Source organism: Pseudorasbora parva, chromosome 8 (assembly GCF_024679245.1).
Source record: "Pseudorasbora parva isolate DD20220531a chromosome 8, ASM2467924v1, whole genome shotgun sequence".
Taxonomy (NCBI): domain Eukaryota; kingdom Metazoa; phylum Chordata; class Actinopteri; order Cypriniformes; family Gobionidae; genus Pseudorasbora; species Pseudorasbora parva.
This window is the reverse complement of record NC_090179.1, coordinates 41372376-41397014: the sequence shown is the minus strand read 5'-3', so window position 1 is coordinate 41397014 and position 24639 is coordinate 41372376. Positions and strand designations below refer to the sequence as shown.

At 38.8% G+C, this 24639-nt stretch overlaps 1 protein-coding gene across 2 annotated transcripts in view; it reads right to left on the bottom strand.

Moving 5' to 3' along the window:
* Window positions 1-23203, bottom strand: part of grik1b (glutamate receptor, ionotropic, kainate 1b) — a 63922-nt gene extending 40719 nt beyond the window's left edge. The window contains exons 1-2 of one of the 2 annotated variants that reach the window (XM_067451303.1): window positions 22624-23202; window positions 22443-22534 (exon numbers count right to left, since the gene is read on the bottom strand). In XM_067451303.1, coding sequence (XP_067307404.1) covers window positions 22443-22534; window positions 22624-22658 — 127 coding nt within the window. In that variant the 5' untranslated portion in view covers window positions 22659-23202. Of the gene's footprint in view, window positions 1-22442 lie in introns of both variants that reach the window. The other variant, XM_067451302.1, reaches the window with a different exon arrangement.
* Window positions 23204-24639: the final 1436 nt, after the last annotated feature.

Here is a 24639-nt window from a genome sequence, read left to right as displayed (position 1 = left end):
CCATTTATCTTTCTTCTTTCTTTTATTTGTATGAATAGGACAGATTATTTCAGATAATAAAGTTCATGTAGGAACTTTGGTGGAGTTTTGTATGGGAATCTCAGCAGATCTTTGTGGCTGTAAAACATTGGCTGCATCCGAAACTTGTAAAATGCTGCCTTCGGAGGACACATTTCAAGGCAGGAAGGCATCAAGCAATGTCCGAATCTAATGTTTGCTTCACTTCCTATCTCCTGAGATTACTTCATCTGATCGATTTTTAAGGCAGCATACACGTGACCTTCGCTGCCTTTGGTATCCCACAATCCTGTGCTTTCCATTCAGAGACAGTTGAGCTTGAAAAATAAGATGGCATCCGAAAGTTGCGTTTGCTGGTCAGTTTGTGTGTAAATGTACGTTTTTTACCAATATTTTCCACTTCTGATGTCATTTCTAGTGAGAAATCACTACTGTAGTAATTAAATATGTGTTTAGTTCTCACCAAAGCTCTCTCTATTTTGCTGTTGATCATTAAACTGTTACACTGCCTTAGAAGTCTGTCCGAAATCAGTTTTGTGAGGTGCCTTCATGCACAAAACGCTGCCTTACAAGCCATTGTCTGATAAGGCAGCGAGGCAACGAGTCAGCTGCCTAGGTTTTCGGATGCAGCCATTGTCCTCATTAGTCCGTTGTTTCTTAGATTTCCCAAATCCACTCCATCTCCCAGCACGCAAGCATAGTCGAGTTCAATTTAGAATCAAAACACAATGATGAGCTTAAAAAGCATGTTGCTCTTAAAACATAGGCTGTTAGACAATTTTAAAACAAACAATGAGCACCTGGGGTCAGCATTTGCGCATGCACCCCCGAAGAATCAGAATCATTAGAAGTGTATTTAAATAAATCAGGCAAGGTGATTTACTAAGGTTTGCTCTCATCAATTTACTGGGTGTTTGAGGCATTATTATCACCCTCAAAAAAACATGTCTTAAACTAGACGCTAGCTGGTAGATTGTGTTGGTCATTATTGAAATGATCCTGCTGCATCTGTGTTCATTAATTTGCATGTCGTCAGTAGATCACATGCAGAACTTTACACTCCCATCTGCACTTTTTTTTGGAATTGCCCTCTCACACCAATTTGCACTGTTAAGTAGAACCGGCACATAGTGGGATGATGAATGCACAACATGCAAGCATTGTTGACTATTTGCATTTAGAGACATTTCAAAATAAAGGTTCTTTTTTGGCATCTATGGTTCTTTGAAGAACGCATATAGAACCTTTCCATTGGACAAAGGGTTCTTTCGATTATTAAAAAAAAAAAAATTTTTTAAGAATGTTTCACTGAAAGGTTCTTTAAGGGAATAAAAAATGGGTCTTCTATGGCATCACTGTGGGGAAAAACCTTAATTTTTTGGAATGTAACACCAAGAAAGCAACATGACCAGCATTCTTCAAACACATTAAAGACCAAACAATTATATTTCTTAATCTTACGAACTAAAAAACATCCTGTTAAAAATGTACATCTGAAATAACCAGCTGCAAAAGAGAGATTAACAGACAAACCTTCAGTAAACTTCATGACATACATAAATATATATATATAGCATATAATTATGGCACATTTGGTGCCCTAAGTGACACAAAACATGACCAAAAGGGTGAAAACATCAGTTAGCAATGGGATAAGAGGGGATTCTAGCAGTATCGTTTGTGTTTATTTAGTTTTATTGAGTTACAATTAGGGCTGGACGATATGGCCAAAATTCATATCACGATATTTTTCTTAATTTTGGTCGATACGATATAATTCCGATATCGATATGAACTATATAAAAGCTTTAGAAAAAACTACTAAGAACTGCCACATAGGATGTCTGTACCTACAAACTTCTGAAAAATGTATTGGCCAAGTCTATGAATAGTCCTCCTATAAAATATAATATTTTAGAAATAAAACCAGTACAAATAAATTAATGTTCACCTTTTATTTGTATTTAGCCTTTATATGAAAAAGAAATGTGAAATCAACATCAAATAAACATAAGACTCTCACTTTATTAATATTAATATCTTTAAGTTTAAACTATAACATAGGCTGATTATATTATTCTTAATATAGATTAAACAAAAGTGATTCAGCCAGGATTCAGCCTGACTCAGAATATTCTAGCGGATGGATCTTCTTCAGGTGGTGGATCTGCTTCACAGCGTACAGTGCTCCTATGCCGCAGACGCAGTTTATTGAGCATTTTCTTTTAAGTTTTAAATTTCAGTGAAGAACAATTCATAGCGCTCTATTTTTCATTTATGCAAAATTATAGCATATATTTAATGCTGCATTTATTTAATTAAAAATGCAGTAAACAACGTAATACAGTGAAATATTATTCTGATCTACATCATCTGTTCACTACGTGAATATATAGTAAAGTGTTCTTTATTTCTGTGATCAAAGCTGAATTTATCATCATTACTCCAGTCTTCAGTGTCACTCATCATTCTCATATTAGGATTTGATGCTCAACAAACATTTATGATTATTATCAGTGTTGAAAACAGTTTTGTTGCTCATGATGCTCCTTCATTGCTTTCATATATTGTCGCAATCGTCTGACTGTCGATCGTCACCTTTCAGCTCATAACGATTTGTATGTATATGTAACGTCCTTCAGCTGCAGCTCCAGCGCGACAGTAACGTTAGTTCTGCAAATCCGCTTTTGGACTTTCTGTGAGAGAGCGTCCTCCTCATATTTAGATACGAATAAAATGACAGGTCATGCATAGATTATTTTTGGTCTCTGAAATTAAATCTTGATGTATTCACGTTGGTTTCTATGTATACACTTGCCCGTGACCTCAAGAAGCGCGCAATCAAACGAGGTTAGAGAAAGCGGTCTTAAGCGTCCCTGTTAACTTGCCCGCCCTCGCTCCCGTTTGGAATCCCGCTCGGAGCGGGTCGACTAGGACCGGGGAGACCCAGTAAAAGTGCGGGGGACACGCCGAACCACTTCCACCCCACTGAATTAACGTTAGTCTTTCTTCTCTTATCAACTATTTCTTTCTCCTTACTTGTGGAAGTTCGTTCAGTCACATTTGTGTTGCGGTCAGGGAAACTGTTTTTGTAGCTAAAACTTGCCGCGTTGGCTCTATCAGCTTACTACTGCTGAGCACTGACTGCGTTTCTGTGGTGTACGTCATCGCGCAAGTAGCCAATCATGTTCTGCTCTTTCTGACGGCTGCGCCCTGAACGTCAGTCAGTGAGGAATGCTGTAATATATTTATCGAAATATCGGAAATGTGTTTAAAAATCATATCACCGTTATTGAAAAAAATTATATCGCGATATATATTGATATTGAATTATTGTCCAGCCCTAGTTACAATGAGAAAAATCTATTGTTTAGTATTCATGACATTTAATCAAAATAGTTATTTCAATCAAAATTGCTCTTGTTTTGTTAACCTTTGTTGTTCCCCACGAATCACATCAAATCAACATGCCGGTTTTTTTCCAGTCGCCTTTTTGAAAAATGACAACTCAAGAACAATCAGCCTTCAGATGCCAGCGATTAACTGCGAGCACCGCGAAAAACAACTTCAACAGGATTTTTTTTTGGGAGAGATTGTGATTGATGTTGTAAGAGAAGAGAGGTAAAGAATGAGGGGGCAAGGCCTCCCCTCTGGGCTCTGATTGTGAATGACCTTTTTCTTCCAGCGGCGCTGTGGCACCTTTCACACTGAGAGACCCTTGTGTGGGTGAAACATGCTCAAATCCAGCCCGATAAACAGCAGGGTTAATTACGGTTAGCAAACCACACCACGCAGGAGCTGCTCTCTTCCGTGGGAATATTTCATTCTCACAGGAGGGATAAAAACACAGACTTTCTCATCGGTAAGCTCAAGGTAATGACATTTCACTGTGGCTGTTCGAGCAGAACCACTTACAGGCTTATGTGAAAAGGGCATGAAAATCAAATATGTACTAAAGCTTCAGATGTTCAAATCATTCCCATGGAACCGCTCAAATTTATTTCAATGGTCCTGGCAGCTTCATCGTTCCGCTGTTCGACTGCCATGTTTGCTTTAATGATGCTTTCTGTCTTATGATATGCTGCATAAACTAATTGCATTACTTATTTTGTAAAGCATGCATTGTGTAAAAAACACAGCTGAACATCTTTGTATATCAAACACACTTAAAACAGTTTCACTAAGCGTCTGTTCCAATACCTTGTGAGCTGCCAACATTTTAAGGTATCATAGGTTGTTCAGTAAAGTAGGCAGCAACATTACACCACCTTATCTCTCTCTCTCTCTCTCTCTCTCTCTCTCTCTCTCTCTCTCTCTCTCTTCACAGATATTTAGCTCAAGTTGAATACAAACATTAAAGAATAGGGTTAGAAATGCATAAAAAATGCAAGACTTTTGTTCATCTTCAGCACACAAATGAAGATATTTTTCATTAAATATGAGGACTTTCAAAAGTTCATGAAGAGATGGCAAAACTAATCCAAATTAATTGAGAGGTTTAGTCAAAATTTTCTGAAGAGACACGATCAGTTTTTGAACAGATTAAATTCATTCACATTTAAACATTCATCAACTCAGACATCAGCTGTGGTAAAGGCATGCTCGCTTGACATGTGAGAACCAATGAGGTTCATTCTCGTGTCACGCAGCACGTTTGAGCTTCAGCGAGAACCAATGAGGTTCAGTCTCGTGTCACGCAGCACGTTTGAGCTTCAGCGAGAACCAATGAGGTTTATTCTCGTGTCACGCAGCACGTTTGAGCTTCAGCGAGAACCAATGAGGTTCAGTCTCGTGTCACGCAGCACGTTTGAGCTTCAGCGAGAACCAATGAGGTTTATTCTCGTGTCACGCAGCACGTTTGAGCTTCATCAAGAACCAATGAGGTTCAGTCTCGTGTCACGCAGCACGTTTGAGCTTCAGTGAGAACCAATGAGGTTTATTCTCGTGTCACGCAGCACGTTTGAGCTTCATCAAGAACCAATGAGGTTCAGTCTCGTGTCACGCAGCACGTTTGAGCTTCATCAAGAACCAATGAGGTTCATTCTCGTGTCACGCAGCACATTTGAGCTTCAGTGAGAACCAATGAGGTTTATTCTCGTGTCACGCAGCACGTTTGAGCTTCAGTGAGAACCAATGAGGTTCATTCTCGCACTTCAAGCAGGTTCTGCTTATGTTCACTGATCAATGCTTAAATGTGAATAAATGCCTAAATTAAATCTTTTCACCATATAAAGCGATTGCATCTCTAAAGAAAGAATTTTTATTTTGGGGTGAACTATTCCTTTATTAGAAGCCAGGAATCATACACCGTCTTATTCTTTCTTCACCGACCAGCTTAGGTTACAATATTAATGCAGAGCAGGCCTGCAACTACAGCATTCATTATTTATTTATTTCATTAAATGCTATTTCTATTTCAGACTAAAATAAGAGCTGTTTCTCTCTCCGGCAGCGAGAGACCAAGTCAACCATGACAGGGTCCTGATCTGCTTGTTGCCGGGTTACTGGTTAAGGCACCTGGTTTACGCAGAGCTGTGTGTAAAGTCAATGTCTTCAGAAACAAATGCACCGTCAAGGTTCGCAGGACTGTAATGCCCCGCACGGGCGGACAAACACAAGGGTTTTGCTGAGCTTGGACATACTGTACATACAATGATATATGAAAAAAGTTGTCATGAACTGGCTTTAAAAAAAAAATTATACTGTTGTCTGAGGTCAACTAATGACGTTCGAGTGGTTTACATTCAAAAACATCATAACTCATAAGTAATAGGCTATTTTCTCCACTAGTTTTGATGCTCTCTCCAAAACACTGGGTTCTGATGGGCGTGACACACAGGAGACTTTAAAAAGTCAACGCCCACGGCTAGGATTGGATAAGATTTGCATATTTAATGAGCTTAAGCTCCGCTGTCAGTTCACATGACGGAGAGGAGAGAATGAGGGAGAATCGGCAACCAGAATGATTTTCTCGATCACAGGGCTCGTAAACGTCTTTATTAAAGTACTATTACATATAAAACACGTTTTAATGTGACTTTGTAGAGTGGTGCGATAGTTCATTTTTACAGCTGAATGTATCTAAAACTAAGGACATGGTCATTGACTTTCGCAGGAAACCACCTCCCTTTACAGTCACGGTTATTAAAGGTACGGACATTGAGCTCGTGGAGACATACAAATATCTTGGAGTCATTTTAGACAACAAACTGTGCTTTGAACCTTTGGTTGATACTGTCTCAAAGAAAATCCAACAAAGACTGTACTTTCTTAGGAAAATGAACACTTTTAATGTTTCTTCAGAAATGATGACTGTTTTATCGTGCTTTTATTGAATCGGTTTTATCTTTTTGTATAGCTGCTTGGTTTGGAAGCCTCTCCCTGACAAATAAAAACAGACTTGGTAGTCTGGTCAAAGTGGCGAGCAAGATTTCCTGGAGAAGTCAGGCTCAACCCGGGGAGTTATATATAAAACAGGTCCAGAGGAAAGTTAGAGTCATAGCTCATTCACAGGATCATCCCCTAAGAACAGAGTTTGAGCTTTTGCCCTCTAAGCGGCGCTATCGAGTTCCTAACTGCAGAACAAAGAGGATGCAAATATATTTTATTCCATCAGCTGTGAGGCACCTTAATGGTACTTAGTACTTTAAAATAACTTGTACAAGTTGCATTTTTGCACTTGATCGGTTTCTGTATTTTATTTATTTATTTATTTGCACATTATGTACATTGGGCGTTATTGTGAAGTCCTTCTCTGCTGGTTGATCTTTGTTGATGAGTGTTGTTGTATGTTTATGTGTTTATGTGGAGCATTTGCTTCAAATCCAATTTCCCTTGTGGGACAATAAAGGTACTTTGACTTTGACTTTACTCACGGGTGCAACACCATTCCTGTCGGATCCGAAACCAGCATCGACCGGAGATTTGTTAACAAACAATCCTGCAGTGAACTGAAGTGAACATGTCTTCCCCACAGGAGCTGGAACTTCATTAAAAATAAAGTTCAACCACTCATTCCTAATATTAGGATCAAAAGGAAGCTTACGCAGTAGTGGTGGACATTTTCTTTCTTATAAGAGAGTCATTTACAGTTCATTTACATTTTCATTTACAGTTTGTTCACCAAAATGATTCGTTCAGATTCGTTCAGTAAATTTTTTTTTTTAAATATTACATAAATATGACCGCAGGTGACGAGTGTTTTATGTGTAATGTCTTAAGTCAACGAACGTATTTACTTACAAAAAACGGATTTGGCTTTATTAAAATAAAATAAGACTAAATAAGTGGTTCAGATGACCAAAGCATGTTTTCTTGCATGATATTTAATTGTTTGGTCAGACATTTAGACATTCATATATCTGGGATTATGGTAAACATGAGGTTTGTCTATAACTGTGCTTTGCATCTGCTTTCTGCTGATTGCTGAACGAGACTGACACGCATGCTAAATGACCACGAAGGTAGCCTCTCTCTCTCTCTCTCTCTCTCTCTCTCTCTCTCTCTCACACTCTCTCTCACACTCTCTCTCACACTCTCTCTCTCTCTCTCTCTCTCTCTCTCTCTCTCTCTCTCTCTCTCTCTCTCTCTCTCTCTCTCTCTCTCTCTCTCTCTCTCTCTCTCAGAGATGGTTAATTTCGTTCACAATCGAGATCTCTCTCTCTCGTTCAGACTCAAATCAGCGACTCGGTCCGTGTAGTTCATTCAGCTCACAATGCTATTTACTGATGTGACACACAAGATCTTTTTAACCATAGGCTACTGTCACATTTTTTATTTGTTTTACAGTTTTTAGAGAAGTGCATGACATGACTCAAACGTAATGAAGAAAACAGTTCAAACATAAAAAATAAAATACAAACACAATTTACTTACTCTGTAGTAATCACTTAACCATCAACCTGCATTATTACACTGTTTTCATTACAGTGGTAAAGTGTACATTTCTTTCTTTGCTGCAAATATGCCACCTACATGAGCCGAGCTGTTCGCTATCAGTATCCTTCAACAACTGGTTCATTTCGTTCATGAACGAACAACATGTACCAATTCGTTCAAGGACGAGATTTCCCGTTCAGAGCATAGACCGTAAAAAAAAATATGGACGACTCGACATCATCCGTTTCCACTTGGCAGATTTGAAGCTTTTAGGCGGCCTGCACGCCGCTGACATCTTGGGACCGAGTCTGCGCAGTAGCGATTTCGGGACCGGAGTTGCGCAGTAGAGAACAGGAAGTAGAGCAGGAAGTACAGCTGCGATATCAAAAGCCCGCTCACACTCTCGCAGATGCAGAACAATTAATTATGTTGGTGTGAAATAAACAGTTATGGAAATGTAGAAATTAAAGCTAAAGCTCCAATCTGCTCCCAAAAATTCCGAAAAAAGTCTGTTAGTGCCTCAGTGACACCTTCACTCAGAGAAGACGTCGAGCTCAGCTGTCAATCATGACGTCACACCCCCTGTTTTTATAGCATCAGATAACTAACTAAAACTAAACTTATTTTAAAAACGAACACTTGAAATGAAATCATCGTGATGATAACTGCCTTCAGTGACATAAACTAACTTTGGGGAAAAAATATTTGAAGTGTAATTTTATTGTTTAGTTTGCCTCGCATCCATTAGAAAACACAGAGGGGCGGCTATACTGGGACCGGTCACCAGGGGGCGATCGAGGCGCGAAAGCTTCAGTATCTGAGAGGGAGACTACAGGCTTGGTTCAGAGTCAGACTCAAAGCCTCTCGGTCAGTAAATGGCATATTTGTTCACTGAATTCAACAAATCACATGCTCCGTCACATCTCATACTCGAACGCTATTGGCTTGAGGTTCTGTCATTCTTTGACAGAATTAAACAGTCGGCAGGGCTGCGCATGCGCTCGCTGCTAATAGCGCCACACTGCGGTGGAGGGAGGAATTTCAGTGAACGAGAAACATGAGTCAATACACTACGTGAACGACAACGATTCGTTCACCTAAAAGATTAGTTCAAAAAGAATGATTCGTTCACGGACGCAACATCACTATTATGCAGCGACTGTGTTCTTCCACAAACAGGAATAGCGCAATATCTTAAATTGTTGTTGACCAGCTAGCACGAGCCCTCCATGAGTCAGTGGGCTGGGCTACTAGATTAGACGCGCTGTAGAGGCGGTGTTTCGTCGTGCACTGACGTCAGTATGAAGCACAGGACTATTTGCTGAGTCGTGTCTATAAAAGCTTTTCTTTGACTAACAAGGAAGTTTTCAGCTCTGAAACTTAAAGACCTTTTTATATCAAAAGCTCAAGGAAATCAGATCTCTCAATTCATCACCCCTTTAATCATTCAGTATCATAGTATGGCATTATACTTTAAAGTTCAAACCATTCTGAAATGGTTGTTCCATTCTGACACTCTTTTATCTTTCAAATAAAAATGGCAAAATCCAACTCAATGCACATCAAAACAGCTCTTGCATCAGGAGTAAAGAAAGATATCAAACCATTACAGGCTTGTTTACTCTGCTGAAGCTCTACAAATTCAAAGTCACCTTGTGCACAAGCTAATCCATGTCTGTAAACGAATGCACCACTTTGAGATTAACTACCTCATGAACAGCAAATCCACAGGTAAAGTACCTAAAAGTGACCAGTTTCCACAAGCCACTGCATGTAAACCTTTCTGATTTGGCGAACCGGCGTGAAGCCGCTGTTGACACAAGCTTCCTGCTGACGCTCGGAATAACCAGAGGAACCCCACCGCCCCCACCGAACACCTGACGATCAACCTGGAGCCCTCATTCAAGCTCAAACACTTTTAGAATCACTCAGGATCAGCTAGATGTTTTAAATTAAATGATCATTTATTTTAATTACATTTGTTTTCTATTGATTTATTATTTGTTTATAATATCACACCAATTAGACAAAACATTATGACCTAATATTGTGTTGATCCCCCTTTTGCTGCCAAAACAGCCTTGAGATCTGGGGAATTTGGAGGCCAAGTCAACACCTCAAAATTGTTTGTTGTGCTCCTCAAACCATTCCTGAACCATTTTTGCTTTGTGGCAGGAGCATTATCCTGCTGAAAGAGCCACAGCCATCAGAGAATACCGTTTCCATGAACGGGTGTACATGGTCTTCTACAATGCTTAGGTAGGTGGTACGTGCCAAATTAACATCCACATGGATGGAGGACCCAAGGTTTCCCAGCAGAACATTGCCCAAAGCATCACACTGCCTCTGCTGGCTCGCCTTCTTCCCACAGTACGTCCTGGTGCCGTGTGTTACCCAGTTAAGTGATGCACACACACCCGGCCATCGTGATTCATCAGACCAGGCCACCTTCTTCCATTGCTCCGTGGTTCAGTTCTTATGCTCACGTGCCACTGCTGGCTCTTTCAGCGGTGGACAGGGGTCAGCATGGGCTCCCTGACTGGTCTGTGGCTATGCAGCCCCATACGTAACAAACTGAGATGCACTGTGTATTCTGACAACTGCAGTTTTGGAGATGCTCTGAGTCTGACCCAGTCATCTAGTCATCACAATTTGGCCCTTGTCAAACTCGCTCAAATCCTTATGCTTGATCATTGTTCCTGCTTCTAACACATACACTTTGAGGACAAAATGTTCACTTGCTGCCTAATACATCCCACCCACTAATAGGTGCCATGATAATCAGTGTCATTCACTTCACCTGTCAGTGGTCATAATGTTATGCCTGATCAGTTTATATATACATATTTTTCTTCCAGTAAAACAAGAATTTTCCTTCTCAAACTCTCCTGTTCATTGTTTATATCTGATAATACACTCAAATATGTATTTGCATTGGTAGCATTTCGTTTCCCAGCAAATAACCATACACTGTAAAAAAAAATTGATGGTTTTTTGTTGGTTTAACTTAAAAAATGTAAGTAACCTGGTTGCCTTAAAATTTTGAGTTTATTGAAATTAAAAATTTGAGTTGATACAATGAAGGAAATTTCTTTTAATAAATAGAAACTCAAAATATTATTGTATCTGAACCACATAAAAAATTTGATAAATCATGAAAATAGCACTATTTGGCATGTTTGACTGCGTCATCAGAAATAAAACACACAATTACCCAATATGCTTACAAAATCTTTTAATAATATTTTAATAAAGGTTGTTGAATCTCAAAAAATGTTCATTGTATTAACTCAAAATTTTAATTTCAATGAACTCAAAATTTTAAGGCAACCAGGTCACTTTTTTTCTAAATAATTTTTTACAGTGCAGGTGTGAAAACAATATTTGTTTAAAAGTAGATACCATATAGTGAAAATGACAGCATTACAAGTCACCAATTCCAATGCGATTTAAGTAAAAGTATAAGAGTAGACACATTTTTTACTCATTCTGAATGTATAGGCTCAAAGACGCACTAGTCCTCAACACCAAAGACACATGATTCCAGTGAAAAACAAGAAACAGTTGATTTGTTAGGAGAACAATCATGTGATTATTTACTAAAATCAAAATGAAACTGAACAACTCAAAATCTCAATCAATCAAGGTTGACACAGCAGCCTCTTAAAAGTCCACAAACACTCAAGTCTCAGTAAATCTCTAAAAAAGCCATAAAAATTATATTCTTATTATATTCTTCAAAAATGGTCTCTTCAATATGACAGTCAAAGCCTACTTGCACTGGATGTACTGGTTTTTGCCTCATCTCTGGCTGCAGCCAAGTCTTCGTCTAATTTATTACACTATCTGCTAATGCACTTCACGTAAAGTAGCCTTGCTGACAGGTTTGGGTAAGATGAAATGTACAAGATATAATACCTTAAATGCCCTGTAGATGGCATTACTTATTTTTTTAGCAGAAATAAACTGCTGCAGAAAAAGTTAGGTGCCATGCAAAATGTAACAAGTAGCTGCAGTACTCATCACAAATGTATTGGAGTAAAAAGTACATATTAATGCAAAAATGTAAACAAATAGAGTATAGATGTTGATGATATCTTTGATACTCAGTAAAGTACAGTAACTAATTACATTTACACCACTACAGATAAATAAAGATTGCATGAGTTCCCACTACAATCTTATGCAATGTTGGGGAAAGTTACTTTTAAAAGTTATGCATTACTAATATTGTGTTAATTGCATCACTTTTAGAGAGTCAATACATGGTAAAACAAAGTAACTTGCATTACCTGTTCGAAAAAGTTGTTTAATGTAAAATTTATTTTTTACTTTTCTGGTTACTTGAGAAAAGTATTCTGACTGCGTAAACTTGTAATACGTTACCCTTAACACTTCTTATGTAAATTAAATAAAATCTAAATACATTTATTTTTCCATTTCATTCATGTTTTTATTTATTTTTATAGCACTTTTTCTTAACTTCTAGCTTTAATTACATTTTATTTTTCATTTTCACTTCCAATAAAACAAGTCTTTCCATTCTCAAACGCTCCTGTTAAAGTGCAGCTCTTCCTTATTTACAAATACAAGATGGAGGTCACCTCAAGGATCTTATTCAAAACCCTATTCTGACATTTGCGTATAGGAGAAATATCACCTCAAAAGCAGCAGAGCATTATGGAAGCGAATTACAGCAGTGATGAAAATGTAAGGCTGAGCAGTCAAGCAAGAAACATTGAACATGCCAGAATCCTCTAACATCCTCACCTTCATGTGACTTCCAGCGGAGATGTAGCAGCACAAATGAGGATTGCTTTTCATTAAAGAAGCGTTCCACTACTCTGACCTGCTTTGGTAGGAAAGATGTGCGGATTACTGTTGAATTTTGCTGTTCTCAGATTCAGAGAGCAGATGCATCTAAACCTGAAGAGTTTTTCAGAATTCAAAACACAGGGCTAACATTTCTAACCTTCAGAAATAATACACAATGGGTTGGACCTTCAAGCAGAGAGAAATTATATGATTGGTTGACCTGTTGTAAAATCATCCAATCACAGACCATTTAAACAAACACGCCTCTAAAAATGTGGGAACTGGGCACAGTTTCAGAAACACTTGATAGCTCTTAAACCCATCATAATCATCATCATTATCATGATGCATGAAGTTCATTCAGATTTCAACTGGCTTCACCTCATTGGCAGATATGTCTTCAGCTCTGACATCATCGCAGGGGCTTTTGGGTAATGAGATGCTAATCAAATGAAGGCATCAATCAAAAGTGTGACTTTGACAAATTGCACAATTCGCCGTGAAGTGGAATAAGTTGGAATTAATTGATTTCAGGCTCGGGGTTCGTAATGTTTGCGTGTCACACGGACAACCTTGGTTTGTCTTTGAGAATGTTGACTCGAAACAAAGATGTACTTCACCTGATGGACTGAAACTCCATTCAAATATCTCAAATTATACTTTAAGGGATAGCTCAGCCAAAAATGAAAAGTACCCTATGATTTACTCACATTCAAGCCATCCTCTCTTCTTTCAGAGGAATACAGTCGGAGTTATATTACAAAAGTACTTCAAAGCCTTACAAGCCTTATTGTAATGCTCTACTGGGTGGTTGCCCTGCTCGCTTAATAAACAAACTCCAGCTAGTCCAAAATGCAGCAGCTCGAGTTCTTACTAGAACCAGGAAGTATGATCATATTAGTCCAGTTCTGTCAACATTGCACTGGCTCCCTATTAAACATCGCATACATTTTAAAATCTTGCTTATTACTTACAAAGCACTAAATAGTTTAGCTCCCCGGTACTTAAGCGAGCTCTTAACACATTATACTCCATCACGTCTATTGCGGTCTCAAAACTCTGGCCAGTTGATAATACCTAGAATATCTAAATCAACTGCAGGCGGTCGATCCTTTTCCTATTTAGCTCCTAAACTGTGGAATAGTCTTCCTAGCATTGTTCGGGAAGCAGACACACTCTGTCAGTTTAAATCTAGACTAAAAACACATCTCTTTACTATGGCATACACATAGAACATTTGTAACTTTTTATTATTCAATTCAATTGACTGATTGTTAGGCTGCATTAACTAGGTCAGCCGGAACCGGGAACACTTCCCATAACACCTGATGTACTCGTTACATCATAAAAAGAGTGGCATCTACGCTAATGTTGTCTCTCTGTTTATCCCGAGGTTTATCCCGGATCTGGGCCCTGTCCGGATCGGATGGTGGACCTGCCTGGACATGACCAGCTCATCCTGGAGTGTCTGCTGAGCCGTGTCAAATGGTGTCTCCTCCGAATTTGCCTCACTTGCACGACATGCTCAAAACCCGTCTTCGGCGCAATAATTCCGATCTTTCATGTATTCATACTCTTGTGTAATCGACGCACCATCCCATCATTTATTTCCAAATAAATCTGTCTCTTCCGTTATACCCTGAAATTTTGAATATTCCAATCTAATATGATTTCTGACCTGTAAGGTTGCCAGAATAATAATCTTACACGGTGTGTTAATAGGCCAGAGGAGAACTGGCACCCCGACTGAGTCTGGTTTCTCCCAAGGTTTATTTTTCTCCATCATGCCCTGATGGAGTTTTGGTTCCTTGCCACTGTCGCCTTTGGCTTGGCTTGCTCAGTTGGGGACACTAAAAATATGATTAAAGTTATTCAACTTATTATACAAATAAAATGTATGAATTAGGTCTTATTTAATTCTATAAACTTAAATACTGATCTGCCAACATTGTTGCTATATGATAAATTAAACTAAGCTAATAACATTACTGTTTTCTCCAGTACGACTGTACAGCCAAATCTAATTTTGTCGCAATATTATCCTGTTTGACACTGTGAAGCTGCTTTGACACAATCGTGATTGTAAAAGCGCTATATAAATAAAGTTGATTGATTGAAGTTGATTGACAATGGCAGTGAATGTCACCCCAAAATTAAGCCCAAAAAAGTGCATCCATCCATTATAAAAGTAATCTATATGGCAAGAGCCAGTACATTTTAATATAACTCTGATTCACAAGTTCACACTTACAAATAATCAGATATAGTATGCATAATGGTATGCGTATTTGTTGTGCTGTCCGAGGAGGATAGGGCTCCGAGCTCGGTATTTGGCCTGAAACCCAGAGTACTTCCCCCCGTATCTCTGGTTAGGAAAGTAACCAGGTTAGTGTGTGTAAGACGGGGTGGTGGAGGGATGCTGAAAAACTGTCGAGGAACACTGGTGAGTTGACTGTATGTACATGAACCTCCACTTGTGCTGATTGGGTAGACCTGTTGATTACTGATTGCTGACAGCTGGTTTAAATGACATGATGATGAGATAGATCATTTGAACATGTTCCTCCCAACTTTGTGAACAAAACATAATTTGTATTCGTCTAAAAGAATTTCCAATACAGATGACTTGAGGATGAGTAAATCATGGGGTCATTTTCAGTTTTGGGTGAACTACACATTTAAAGCTGCATTTTACAAATCATAAATCGTGTATATCAAATAATGCAAATGCATATTAAAATAAATTAACAGGGCCATGGGGCAAGAATGCCACTGGTATTAAAAATGCTTCCAAAAACCAAAATATGGTCTCTGTATAAGTTCTTGTTTTTAATATTTCTAAGCAAGATCACATAAACAAAAGTGCTGTTTTTCCAAATATTAGCACTTTTGCAAATGTGATATTGATTTTATACAACAACTCAATAAACAAGTTAATAGGCTATTAGGTAACTTACATTTTAGACACTATATTGTTTGGTTTTCAATGAAAATTGTTCTAAACGGAGCCATTGCGCATCTCTGGGCAACGCAGTTTTATTACTGAATGAATCCATGTTTTTGAAGGAATCGTTTGACTGGATTCATTGGGCCCTATATCATTACACCCGTAAAATGCGATACCAGCCGCAACGCAGCTAGTTTCAGCCCGATGCAGTTATAATTTTTATGTCCAGCATCATGTTGTTTAAATAGCAAATACATTCTTGCCCATCTGTTCACCCATGGGCGTGCTGGTCTGAAAGCGAGGTGTGTTCAGGAGCATTGTGTGTGTGTTGCTATTTTGAGGAACTGAAAATGACAAAAACCTGCTCTAAAGTCAATAGCGCAGTATTTTTAGTGTTATTTAAAGACAGCCTTAGTAATATGTGTCAAGGCGGGTGCAAAACACATACACTCTGCTTATTACACAGACAGGGACGTGCAGCAACACACAAACATTTTTAATAGAGCCGGGACTCTATAAAAAAAAAAAAATTCGAATTAATTAAAGGCCTTGTAATTAATTAATCAAAATTAATCGCATTTTAATTGCATATAAATAGAACATAGAACAGTGAGAAGTAATTTTTCACATTCATTTTAGTATACCATTGAATAATGACTGAATACATAAGCTTAATCAACAAAATATTGTTTATTTATTTCAGTCCAGCAGACCAATGTTTGCCATTAAGTGTAGCAAAAGCATATTTGTGATATTTGAGGCTCGATGTGCTGCGGTGATACGCAAATTCCTTGTTGTATAGCTTGCACACAACCATGCTCCTGTCGACGCTTCCATCCTTTCGTTTTTTAAAACAAAATTTTCCATCCACGGGGCCAAGCTAAGCGGTCTCATCCGCTTCTTCATGTTCACTATGGTTTGTTGTTGTCGTGACTTGTGAGCGCTAGTTGGTGTTCCAGTATAATCGGTCCGTCGAAACTCATTCATTGAAAAACGTTCCGCGGTGCAAAAATAAGTGTGGTTAAAATTATGTTATTTATTTTTTGCGTAATTAATCTTAATTAACGTGTTAAAGTCCCGGCCCTAATTTTTAAATATTAAAAATAAAAGGATTCATCTCCGAAGAAGCGCTCGATTTTTCCACTCGCAAATTCCACCATGTAAATAGTGAATCCGCCATGGTGCGAGTGCAACTGGCTTTTAAAGGAAATGGGAGATGAGACTCTGATTGGTTTATTGCGCGGTACGCCCCAAAACACACCCATGACTCATTAAGAGAATCGAATTTTTGATCAAATAAATGCAGCCTTGAGCAGAAGAGACTTCTTTTCAAACATAAAAAAAAACATTGTAATTATTCCAAACGTTTGACCAGCGTAGGTTTTAACTTTTGAATCAAATGGCCTTCTTGAAAAAAAAGCCGTCTTGATCATCATCAAATATAATCCTGAGACTGTGCCAGTGTGTTACTGTGAGACTTGTGAACGTGAGTGTTGAGTCTCAGAGACGGACCTCACTGCGATGTGAGCCAACAGCGAAAGGATCGAAGGACAAAGATGTAGTTGTTTCCTCCATTCATTTAACATCCCACTATCCCACATCACTGGATCACAGTCATGGGGGTGTGTGTGTGAGTGCGTGTGTTTGATGTGTGTGAGACTGAGATGTCTCTGTTCTGGGTACCTGACCTCCAGAACTGGCCAATAAGATGCTTTAAGTTTATACTTGTGTTGTGATTAAAAATACACCGTAATCAGAGACATTAACAGTGTAAAGCACTTAAACTATTGATTTGAATAACAATATCCAATTCATCTGATCATAAACATCACAGTGATGCTTTAAAAGCATGCTGAATATCACAAAATGCTCTGACAAAAACATATCAACGTCATATTTCACCTAAAAATTTAAGAAATAAGTATTTTATTTCACAGAAAGCGTATTTTAGAACCACAAAATGCAATATATATATATATAATCATTGAGATTCATGGACATAAAATATAATCATCGTAAAATGTATTATTTACAATAAATTACAGCAATTATCCTACTGGAATGGGAATCTAATGAGAATCATTATTGAAATAAATGAGAATAATTAATTGGGGAAAATTTAATGTTTAGCTTTTGGTGTGAAATGTGACCTGGACATGTTTAATTAGATTCACCCTTATACTTTTCCAGTTTCTAAAACAGTTTTTAGTCTGTTTAAATTAGTCTTTTGTAAAAGCATTTGCTAAACGCATACATGTAAATGTGAATGTAAATATGTAGACAGCATATCACAATCATATATTACTCAATGAAACATGAATTTGCAGCTGAGCCTCAGGGCATCCTGGCAGTGCTTTGGCAGGGTTTTTCTGGATGTCCGGGCGTCACTGCCCACTCTGAGGGTCTCTGAGCAGAAAGCAGATTAGCCCGGCTTGTTTAACATGCTTAACAGGGACGATTTTCCAGTATTACCCAGCGACTGGGTTTCTAACACAGCAAAAGCTGAGAGGACTAATTGAAACACCAACCATATGGAGCAGATTAAATGTTTGCAGAGAAAAAAAGATTAGATTCGACCTCAGACCAGGAGAAATTATAGCGGAGGATTAAATGCACAAAGAACATTATTAAAGGCTTCAAAGAAACATTATCGGCCACCTCTGGAACTAACCAATCCATAAATCTCAATTGTTATTTAACCAGTTATAATGACCACACTACGTGAACAACATCACACAGTCTTTACAGTTGAGGTTCTCAAATAACAGTTGATGAACCATTTGTGCCAATTGCTTTAAGAATAATTTAGGTTTATGATGCTTTTGGGAAACGCAGCCCTGCAGAGTTCTGCCTCAACCCAGATGAAACTCGGCTTTCTAGTAACTTGACCCTGGCTGTGTCTGAAATCGCCTCCTAAACCCTCAAATAAGGCACTAACTGAGGGGACAGCCATTTGTAGTAGTGTCCGAAACCACAATGGACGTTATCGAGTGCACTCATTCAATGTCTCACCAGAAGATGGTGCCCGCATGCAAACCGTTGATCCGTTAATTTTTCAAACCTCTGGTTCGATAAGGGTACAGCGTAATATTACAGTTATAAATTCTTTTTTAATTCCTTGTTTAATTAAGGTTTATACATGCTAGTTTCCATGACAGACTCAAGATAAATCTTTTCATTACTACTGGAGCTGCCAGTTTGCTAAGATTCAAATGATTATTAAATGTCAAGAACAAACTGTGAAAAAGTGGCAGCCCTTCTGGAGCATTTTGTGTCTGAATTCACTCACTCCTCAAAGTTAACTATATTAGTGGACTAATGTAGGGAATAGTGAATGAGGGAATAGGGGACGATTTCGAACACAGCCCTCGGTTAGCTTGTTCAGGTGTGTTTGATTAGGGTTGGAGCTAAACTCAGCGGACCTTGATGGCCAGAGTTGAGCTTTACATTAATTATACATGACCAAACTTATGACATTCATACTGTACTACATTGAATCAAAAACCACAGGGTTACCAGTCAATAAACACAAAACGTATCGTCAGACACTGTTTGATAGATTAAAGGGTTAGTTCACCCAAAAATGAAAATTATTTCATTGATTACTCACCCTCATGTCGTTGGACACCAGTAACACCTTCGTTCATCTTCGGAACTCAAATGAAGATATTTTTGTTGAAAGCTGATGGCTGAGAAAGGCTTCAGAAAGGCCTTCATTGGCATTCAGTACATTCCCACTGACCCACTCACAAGACCCATAAAGGCACTAAAGACGGCGTTACAAAGTCCATCTCACTACAAGGGCTGTACAATAATTTTACAATGCGACAAAAATAGTTATTGTGCGCACAAAAATCTAAATAACGACTTTATCCACCAAGTTATTGACGTGAACTCGACGCATGCGCGAGAATATGATGCAGATCCGCCGTTCGGATACATGACCCGGAAGAGGAGGAGCGCCACTATCGCGTCAGTTCACGTCCGAGAGCTACACGGAAGACAATAACTTGGTGGATTAGGGGTGTCCATGGTTAACCAATTAACCGTTAAAAATTGCGTAACCAAGTAAAACATTTTGCTCGGTTAAGTGGCGTCAATGACGTGCTTTGAATTGAGTTGTAATATATTTTTGCACCACTAGAGACCGCCAGAGCGCTCCCAGACATTTGTAATATCCACAAGAAGTCATGACCAGCTTTTGAAGCGGGCAAAGAAAAGTACAGCGTGGGAGCACTTTAAAATTGAGAGTGACGGGGCAAAATGCAAGTATTGCAATGCAGTGCTTACCGCATTTTTCAGGCTATTAGTCGCTCCGGAGTATGAGTCGCATCAGTCAAAAAATGCGTCATGAAGAGGAAAATAAGTTGCACAGGACTAAAAGTCACATTAGGGCAGAAGCAGAGCGGGAGCCGCGCGCGCTGTGCATAACGGAGCAGAAGAAAGAGAGTTTGAAGTGAGAAACTTGTGAGGGACTAGAGAAAAGCAGAGGTTACTTTAACTGTAATGAAGAAAACAAAAAAAGCTAATCGCAGACTGAAAGCAAGATGGCCAGAGCTGAAGGAACGAGTCCACAGATGCCTGAACTCTCTGCTGGGAGAGGCTCAGCCGCGCGAGTCAAACGCTGTGTTTGTGAATCATTCTCGGCTGCATATTTTACTACATGGCATGCCCTAATCATGCAGGCGCCCTCACCTCGCGGCCACTTGCATTGCTCGTGAACTGGAGCGCATCTCATCCTAATTTAACGAAACTCAGCGTACGCCTCACAGACATGAAATATATCTTAAGAAAGCTTGAAATGTCTTTTAACAATTTAAAACTAAAAGAAATAGGCTACTCTCTGATTAGGTAATCCATGATGTGCATTTCTCTCTATAGGCGCGTTCACTACGGAGATGGCGGTCGTAAAAATAATAACCCTGACGCACACTATGGTTAACCTAGTATTAACCGCTAAGGGCCTCGGTTAACGGTTGATGCAGAAAATGGTGGATAAAGTCGTTATTTTGATTTTTTTTTTAGCACAAAAGCTATTCTCGTCGCTTCGTAAAATTATTGTACAGCCCCTGTAGTGAGATGGACTTTGTAACGCCGTCTTTAGTGCCTTTATGGGTCTTGGGAGTGGTTCAGTGGGAATGTACTGAATGCCAATGGAGGCCTTTCTGAAGCCTTTCTCAGCTTTAAACAAAAATATCTTCATTTTTGTTCTGAAGATGAACGAAGGTGTCACGGGTGTCCAACGACATGAGGGTGAGTAATAACATTTTTGGGTGAACTAACCCTTTAACCTGCATTTCAGCATATCTGTCCAGACACCTTCCTCTCTCTCTCTCTCTCTCTCTCTCTCTCTCTCTCTCTCTCTCTCTCTCTCTCTCTCTCTCTCTCAAAACATCAGAATTGACAAATCAGGATAGGTGGAACGAACTGGAGAGCTCAATGAAAATGCTGCAGCTGGAAGCATCACCTCATACACGCACAATTCAAAGAGGTACACAAAGACAAACTAATGACTCAGAACTTATGAATGATGTTCTGTTATCTAGACAGATCGAAAATCTAAAAATCCAATCTAAAAAAAAAGAGTGTCACTGTCAAAGACATTCTTCCTCTTTTTCCATGTTGACATTGATCACTATAATTTTCTAATCAGAAAAAAAATCACATGCAATCATATGTGATTACCAAAACCTAACCAAATTACTTTTTATTAAGTTTTCATCAAGAAAAATGTCTGAATGTCATTGTTTTTGATATTTAATATCTAATATATCAAATTGCTTCTACATTATTGTTGCTCAATGACTTTCAATCAACTGGTGATCTGGAAGAGCACAGATATTACTCACACCACACCAGAAGCAGATTAATCAGAACCGTCATCTTTCCCACAATGTTGGCAGATATGAAAATCAATGCATTTGAAATGCTGGTGGAAACTGTTACAAATACCATGAATGGCCAGGAAAACAAACAGAGAAGTACTAAATCACATTAAAACCATGGATGTCACTATAGAAGCTGAAATCACTAGACTTATTTTGGCCATGTTATGCAAGCAAACCGGGTGGAGAAGTCAGTAATGTTGGGAACGGTCAGTGGAGAGCAAAGAACTCGCTCGACACTATCTAAAACAGATACCAATATGAACATTGAACAGTTGCTCGATAGGATAGCATGGAAAATGCTTGTCCATAAGGTCACAGAGAGGTGGATATGACCGACCGGATAGATCATCATCAACATCAGTGGATGTTCGAAGTCAGTTATCCTCCAATGCACAGTGACTATCCACTGTTTATCCAAAAAATAAATAAAAAAAATCTGGGGTCGGATTTACTTTGTATCAATTTTCACTCAGTAATCCCAAGTACAGTTCACGAATAAATTACATGAAATAGTATTTTCTTGTAAAACATACTACAATAATCTTTGTTCACAACTTTGAAAAAAGCATTTTTACTGCTTTTTGAGAAAATATTATGTGTGCTTGTGTTGTTTCTTGAAAATAAAAGCCATTTTGTTTGATATTTGAATCTAACAGACATGGCATTCAAACATTTTTAGGTGACTTAAATGTCAAAACACCTTCACATATAGGGACAAATCGACCACTTTTGTTGCATAGAAGCACACCAAATAAAACCTAAAGAAGTTTAATTTAGCTATCTAAAGTCACTTCAAGTGTCCAGATACTGAAATTGCCTGAACAAACTCAGAAACAAAGCATATTCCAGAAATTTTAATTTCACATAGCTGTTATTAATAAAGGGCTCTCACTCACCGATTCTCAAGACCTGCTGCGCGCTGAGACTGACCTCTGCCATCAGACACAGCAGGATAAAGCTCACACCTGTCCCCTTCAGCATGGTGCACCTGCAGGAGGAACATTCAACATCCATATCCTTCTTCTTTTTGTATCCATACAGGAATAATTTCCATCCGAGCAGCATCTTTCCACTCACTCGTACTGGTGGGAATCACCCATCCTCACGTCCATGGGTGCTAACTGGGCATCACTTTCCAGAATAAGTCACCGTGAATGAGCATCCCTTCCGCGGCGCTTTCAGGACATAGTGGTGCTCCTGACAGGGACCGAGCGCGCGGAGAACGACTCCCAGTCCGTGCGCGCGGGCTCAATTGAGGGCACTGTCGACTCTCTGATCCGCAAACATGGATCCGTTGTGAAGATTAACTTCAAATCTGGCAGCAGTCGACCTCGACAACGTCTTTGCTCTTTGGTACACCGAGGAAATGATTAAATCTTGTGCCGGAGCTCTGATGGAAACGCACATCTGCCAGCAGATTAAATACCCGTTTATGTGTCACTCGCTGTCTGTGATTTCGCCAAACGGGAAGACACCTTATTCAACAGCAGTTTACCCAGTTTTAATCAAATATTAATCGCATTATATAAAAATTCAACTAAAACAACTAGGTGAGAAGAGAAGTGCGCGAGGGCAGAGCGTGAGAAGTTTTGTTTGTGAGTGAAGTAGAGATTTGATTCACTATGATTCAAATCTTGTTCAATTAAAAAAAGATTCGTTTTGATTGGTCAGTGGTTGATTTCAGAATAGCATATATACTATGTAGCATATGCTAAATAAAAATATGTCAGTGCAATTACGGTAGTGCACTAGTCCGAATTCAGCGTCTTTTGTGCGATATGGGCGAATCATTGAATCTTTACTCAGTTCCTCACGACAGAAACAAGTCCGAGGTTATGTTTACACGACATCGCTTGAAATTTTTGGTGCCTGAAAATGCAAGCCTATGAAAACGGGTTTACATCTTCATAACAAAAACGCGAACTTGTGAAAACGTTGACATGCGCATGCATATTGCATGTTCACGCATGCGTATTACAAGGTGTTTCTTGACAACGTGACATCGCTAACTAGGCTGCATTTACACTGCAGTTCTTGATGCACAATTCTGATTTGGTGAATATATCTGAATTTTTTTTTTAAGAAAACCTTATTGCACAAGCTCCAGATAGGTGACGGTATGTTATGTAACTCGCCATTAAACAAAAGAAGGAAGTAAAATGGTGCACTTGTCCGTTTACATGGTGAAGCATCAATTCGTCGCTTACCTTGCATAAGCAAGGTTTGGGTAAATCATCCTGGAGTTCAGGGTATATAATGTGACGGTAAGTTAACCTTGCTTTCTGGAATAGCCTACTCCTCAGCGAACACCAACTTTTTCTTTCTAATTAAAACAATTATTTTTAATTAAAACATGCATTCATGCCATAGTAATTCCTATAAATGTATGATTACGACTTTTTAGAACTCGTAATTACAACTGTGCATTATCTGAGTGCGCCCACGTGATGGCCATCTGACCACCGCAGATTCTATTTGACATTGATAGTGTTGCCATAGCAGCGTATCATTCCGAGTCTGAGGACGTTAACAGCTCCAAATAGGACATCACGTGGTCACCTCGAAATTACACAACATAAGCACGTGCTGCAGTTTTGTCATCTGCCACTTTAAATGCTCAAGATCTTTAAAGCAGGATGGGTTCTGATTGACTGTCAATTTTTTTTAAAGCCACAATATTTAATTTTTCACCTAGAGGTCGCTTATTCAAAACAAAGGGGTAGCTTGATGATGCCTTGATTTCCCGGAGCTTTTATTGTACCAGTCATCGCTTCTGCTTCCTCTGTTCATGCGTGTGTGGGGAAACGCAAAACTGTTTATCATTTTATAATGTCACTCTGTGCGTTCGTTTGGCATATGAGACACTTGTTCACACTGCAGTGAGCTAAATCGATATTAGTCATGGTAAAACATTGTACTTGCTGTAAGTCAAGAAAACTAGATTTAATCAGTAAGTCTAACTGTGTTGAGCTGTATAACAATGATTCATTTTCTGAATATATCCAAACATTTGCTCACCTGTCTAATAAAACACATATATATGAAAGCGTCTTTGGTGTTTCCATGGTTACTACAAAATAAAACCGGAGATCG